At 45.1% G+C, this 5837-nt stretch overlaps 2 protein-coding genes across 2 annotated transcripts; one reads left to right on the forward strand and one right to left on the reverse strand.

Annotated features, from left to right (window-relative positions):
• Positions 1-437: 437 nt before the first annotated feature.
• On the forward strand, positions 438-1073 carry her15.1 (hairy and enhancer of split-related 15, tandem duplicate 1). Its single transcript, XM_030052143.1, has 2 exons — positions 438-533; positions 650-1073. Exons 1-2 carry the CDS (start codon positions 471-473, stop codon positions 1061-1063), a joined length of 477 nt encoding a protein of 158 aa, XP_029908003.1. The 5' UTR covers positions 438-470; the 3' UTR covers positions 1064-1073.
• Positions 1074-4296: 3223 nt separating this feature from the next.
• Positions 4297-5505, reverse strand: LOC115359575 (transcription factor HES-5-like). The gene is made up of 2 exons (XM_030052125.1): positions 5402-5505; positions 4297-5287 (listed from the first exon to the last, which is right to left on the reverse strand). Exons 1-2 carry the CDS (start codon positions 5462-5464, stop codon positions 4874-4876), a joined length of 477 nt encoding a protein of 158 aa, XP_029907985.1. The 5' UTR covers positions 5465-5505; the 3' UTR covers positions 4297-4873.
• Between the last annotated feature and the right edge of the window lie 332 nt (positions 5506-5837).

The following is a 5837-nucleotide window of genomic DNA, read 5'->3' on the forward strand; positions in this document are numbered from 1 at the left end:
TCATCAGAGGTGCTTTGCCTACTGATGCAGACATGACAACATGTCAAAACATCATTTGCAGAGCTATGGCCTCAGCTGTCTGTGATTCAGCATGTGCCTTATCTTTACGTCTTTAGTGGCCCTTATCAGGCCTGCTGCCCATCTGCAGCGGCCTGATCAGATCACACAGCAGGAAGGTTCCCAGGTAATAAAAGTGTAACGACCTGCTTGTGTTGGGTCTGTACCTTAGATATCTGCAGCACCGTTCCCTCCGTTCAGTCCGTGAGGCCGGCTAACCATGAGATAATTGATGCCTCTCTGCTATTGTTGTGGCGGCCTCGCCCACTGGCCTCAGAGTGTGGGAAAGCTAATCCTGCCTGGGACTCATGGCTTTGTAATGCTAATGTCCAGCTATAAATAGAGGAGAGGGATCCTCAGTCAGATCACAACTCACTCTGCTCTCCCACAGAAGCCCTGCACTCTCCACCAGAATGGCTCCTACCTACACCAGAGACTCTCCCTGCTCCCTGCTCTCCACCAAAGACAGGCACAAAGTAAGTACTGCTATTCACTCATCATGGCGATAATTCAAAATATTCCACTGTTTTTCTCCATGCTTTGAATTTACCGAACACACGTCTGACCGAGCTCTCTTTATTTTGTCCTGCAGTTGAGGAAACCAGTTGTGGAGAAAATGCGCAGAGATCGCATCAACAGCTGCATCGAGCAGCTCAAGACCCTGCTGGAGAAAGAGTTCCACAAGCAGGATCCCAACGCCAAGCTGGAGAAGGCTGACGTGCTGGAGATGACCGTGGTGTTCCTGAAGCAGCAGCTGCAGCCTCAGAGCCCGGCCGCTCACAGGGCCCACAGCGAGGGCTACTCCCACTGCTGGAAGGAGACGCTGCACTTCCTGTCTGCCAACTCCCTGAAGGAAGCCGCGCTCCCGCACCTCCAGTACATCCACGCTGCCCACAGAGCCGGCCAGGACCCGAGCCCCACCTCTGCCCTGTCCTCCCACAGCCACAGCCAGGGCCCCGCCAAGCAGCTGCCCAGCACCACCAAAGCTGTGTGGAGGCCGTGGTAGACTCTTCACAGACTCTTCCTCACAACCGGATGGGTGTTTACCATCTTACTTGCTGTATAGGATATTTCTACACTCAGTGAACGTGGTTCTTTGTTTTCTGTATGTTGGAAAAGAGGCACGTGTAGTTTTGTTGCTTTAATTCCTCCAGTAAGGAGGTGCTGTGACTTTACAATGTGAAAGCTAATTTACAAAGTGCCTTGTAGGAACTTTTACAGTTTTATAAATTCCTGGCTGTCTCAGATATTTGACTCCTGTGGAGTTGACATCTAAGTTCTAATAATGAATGTGAAATGTGAAGCATATCTTAGTGGAGATGACTTCTCTCATATATTACTACTTCCATGTGAAGTGAAGCTGATTGTGACCTTTTGTAAAGGAATATTGTTTTGTTGTTATGAGTCAAGCCTAAACAACGTGTTTCAGCTCATATGTACACCAAATAAAATGGTCTATTTTTCAAACGCATGATCATTTTGCTTCTTTTCTTTCATCATAGATATTCCTTCACAGCAGAATGTACCACTTTGTTGCTTTGGAGTGTCAAAGAAAAAGGTCATGTTTATTTCTAATTATGTAAGAGTCTGAAGATAAAGCAGTGTTGTAATTCAGCAGATGAGAAGAGCTCTGACTAGCAGAGGACACCCATTTTGCCATGCCTGATTAATATCATACTTGCACTGGAGAATTATTTTAACACTATTATACATGCCGTATTATTCAGATGGTATGAAGACAACAACAATAACAGATTAATCAGAAATAAGGATTTTTTATTAGTATTATTATTTTTTAAACATTTCATGAATCACAGTTGAATCACAGTTCAGCTTTTCAGTCCTACTTAATTTGCATGTTTGAATATATGTCAAATATATGCCAAAAATATAATATCTATAATATCTATTTTCTGTTGCAGCCTTTTTGCATAATGCATGTCTTTATTGTGTTAGGGCTACAAATCTGATCTACAAATCTCATTCGAAGCTGAACTGGCTTTGATCTGTGATGTCAATAAGAATGCACCTGGTTGTAAAACTCAGGTGTTTCCCAATAATTTGTACATCACTGACAGTATCAGTGTGAGAGGGTCTGTGCTCATGCACTTGTGGGACAGGGCCTGCATATGTAAAGTGCAAAGGGGTTATGCATATAACATGTGAATGCACATGTTTTAAGTAATCAACCTTATGCCCTGTGTTAATCGGATCCAGAGAGCATGCTCTCACACGTGCAGGAGGGCGCCCATGAGCGGGTTTAGCGCTTGTGTGCGAGTGTGTCCGAGCGTGCCTGCCTTGCGCTTTGTGTACTAAGCCTCAGGCTACCGTTGAGTAGTGGGCTCTGTCAGCTCTGGTTTCATCAAACAGCTGGTAAGCTGAGCCGCTGCCGGGCTGGAGGGCGCGTCTCCCCTGTGTGGAGCCTGCCTCTCCGCAGCTTTCCCACACTCCTGAGCCATTCTCCCCCTTCATCCCCAGGACAAAGGAAGTGTGCCGTGTTAAATTATCCCCTAGCCATGATGGTGAGAACCCTCCTGACCCCATTGGCCCCCCCTCCTTTCCCTTACAAATCTGTCTGTGGATCTGGAGGGAAAGCTTGGCTTGCCATTTTATCTACATGATATTTATCAGGGTCAAATAATCAGCAGATAACTGTTCCATATGAAAAACGCAGTATGCAACCATTAAATCAATCAATATCCTGCATGTACACAATATGAAAAACTCAAAATGTCTGTTTTTATCTTTGATTATGTCTTGGTCATTCTTTCACAATTGTTTTACTCCCTAACAATTTGGATCCGTGATCATGATTGATTTGCTGTGTGATTTCATTCTGAATTTTCTTACATTTTAGGTCAGTGTAACAACAGGAGACACCTACAGCAGCTACAGTTTATTGGTTTAGTAACACAGCACATTTTACTGCACGAGCTTGCCTTTGAAGATCCCGGTGGTGATGTGTATATGACAGGATGGGCCTGTGCTTGTAACCAGACCTGCGTAAAACCGTGGGAACTCTGTGACCTGGGTTTGACGCAGGCAGGTGTGAGCCTCGCTGTAGGGCAGGTCTGCTCTCCTAGGTGAGTGCTGATGGGCTTTACACACTTTGAGCAAATCCATTGACACAGATGGACTCACAAAGCCATGATCCCACTTGTGCACAGACATGCACACACACTGAAACACAAACAATTGCACATTCACCTACTATAACATTGATAATAATAATAATAATAATAATAATAATAAAGTGTCTGGCACTTCAACAAGGTAGATGCTTCCCGGATTTTTTTTTCACCAACTGTAAGGCTACAGTTTATAATATTGATAGAAGCTTCATGCTCAATAATGTCACTGTAGAATGGCCATAAGAATGAGTAGAAAAGCATGAGCAGAAGAAGTGGCTCACCTGGAGCCCCAGGTTTGAACCTGTATCAGTGAGTGTCAACCCTGCTAAAGAGTCCTTGAGCATGTTTTTGCTGCTGTGTATTTTCCAGTGTCCGGGTTGACTGGTTATTGGATGATAATACATTTCTCCTTTGGTCTATCTATTAAAACTCCTGCCAGCTCCAGGGGTAAGCAAAAAGAGAATGAGATCAATAAAGTATTACATTCAATTTCATCAGAATCATTTTAGGAGTAAGGGTTTCAGTTTTTGCATTCTGAGTAAAAATCAATTTGCTGAATCGAGTGAATTGACCCCAGCCCCAACAGCAACCCAGATATAGTAACAGAAAACTAGTACTCCCCTCCCTCAAAAGACACACCAACACACACACACACACACACACACACACACACACACACACACAGAGAGAGAGAGGCAAATACATAATAATCAGCATTATCTGTTGTTACAAGGGGGTTATTGCTTAAAGAGTGTGGGAAAGTGGGAAGACCTCTAAACCCATGAGGTCAGATGGTTTTGTGAGTATGCTTTACACAGAACACCCTCCATGATTATTGATTAATGAGCGTAAAACCTAATCAATACTCCATTATCATGCTCACCAGCAGACCCATGTGCTCTGTCTTAAGGTTTTATGGAGCTGGTAACGATTGCTGTTGATAGCAGGTCAGACCTGTTTTCACTTATGATTTAGGGACCGAAATATTCTGCAAGATTACATGTTATTTCATTAGATGCAGAAAAAGTGACTGTCTTATTTTTGCAAGGAAGGAAACACAGAAAACAGCATGATCATTTGTACAATGTTTATTTTGAGCCAAGAAATTACTATGCAGGATTCTCTTTGAGACTACAGGCATTTTTTCTTAAAGGCTTAACTTTTCTACAAGAAAAGTGCTCTCTGATCACATTCAATCACTTTACCAAGTGTATGCAAACACACAATGCTAACATTTCACTTCATGACACAGGAATGTCTCATTGGGAACAGCTGAGGTTCCAACAGAGCCTTCACAAAAGGCATTCAGAATATGAAAACAACATCATATAAAGAGACTAACAGATAATAAGATCTAAGGCAAGGTTTCAGTTGGCTTAGCAACCACCCATGTGAAGACAATATCTTTACAAAACATCCTCATAGAAAATAGAGGATTAATGAAGTACAACTGTGCCACAGAAGAGCACAAACAGAACAGCACTGCCAGCACAACAGTGTCCCTTCAAAACGTTTTCTCCAATATGAAGAAATCTAAATGCTCTTTCAGCTTTTTCTTTAAAAGCATGAGAAAGTTCATTTTAAAAAAGAATAGTCCTTTCATTTGACACATGTGGAAATCCATCCTATACAGCAAGTAAGATGGTAAACACCCATCCGGTTGTGAGGAAGAGTCTGTGAAGAGTCTACCACGGCCTCCACACAGCTTTGGTGGTGCTGGGCAGCTGCTTGGCGGGGCCCTGGCTGTGGCTGTGGGAGGACAGGGCAGAGGTGGGGCTCGGGTCCTGGCCGGCTCTGTGGGCGGTGTGGATGTACTGAAGGTGCGGGAGCGCGGCTTCCTTCAGGGAGTTGGCAGACAGGAAGTGCAGCGTCTCCTTCCAGCAGTGGGAGTAGCCCTCGCTGTGGGCCCTGTGAGCGGCCGGGCTCTGAGGCTGCAGCTGCTGCTTCAGGAACACCACGGTCATCTCCAGCACGTCAGCCTTCTCCAGCTTGGCGTTGGGATCCTGCTTGTGGAACTCTTTCTCCAGCAGGGTCTTGAGCTGCTCGATGCAGCTGTTGATGCGATCTCTGCGCATTTTCTCCACAACTGGTTTCCTCAACTGCAGGACAAAATAAAGAGCTCGGTCAGATGTGTGTTCGCTACATTCAAAGCACGGAGAAAAACAGTGGAATATTTTGAATCATCGCCATGATGAGTGAATAGCAGTACTTACTTTGTGCCTGTCTTTGGTGGAGAGCAGGGAGCAGGGAGAGTCTCTGGTGTAGGTAGGAGCCATTCTGGTTGAGAGTGCAGGGCTTCTGTGGGAGAGCAGAGTGAGTTGTGATCTGACTGAGGATCCCTCTCCTCTATTTATAGCTGGACATTAGCATTACAAAGCCATGAGTCCCAGGCAGGATTAGCTTTCCCACACTCTGAGGCCAGTGGGCGAGGCCGCCACAACAATAGCAGAGAGGCATCAATTATCTCATGGTTAGCCGGCCTCACGGACTGAACGGAGGGAACGGTGCTGCAGATATCTAAGGTACAGACCCAACACAAGCAGGTCGTTAGACTTTTATTACCTGGGAACCTTCCCGCTGTGTGATCTGATCAGGCCGCTGCAGATGGGCAGCAGGCCTGATAAGGGCCACTAAAGACGTAAAGATAAG

The sequence above is a fragment of the Myripristis murdjan genome, chromosome 5 (assembly GCF_902150065.1).
Source record: "Myripristis murdjan chromosome 5, fMyrMur1.1, whole genome shotgun sequence".
Lineage (NCBI taxonomy): Eukaryota > Metazoa > Chordata > Actinopteri > Holocentriformes > Holocentridae > Myripristis > Myripristis murdjan.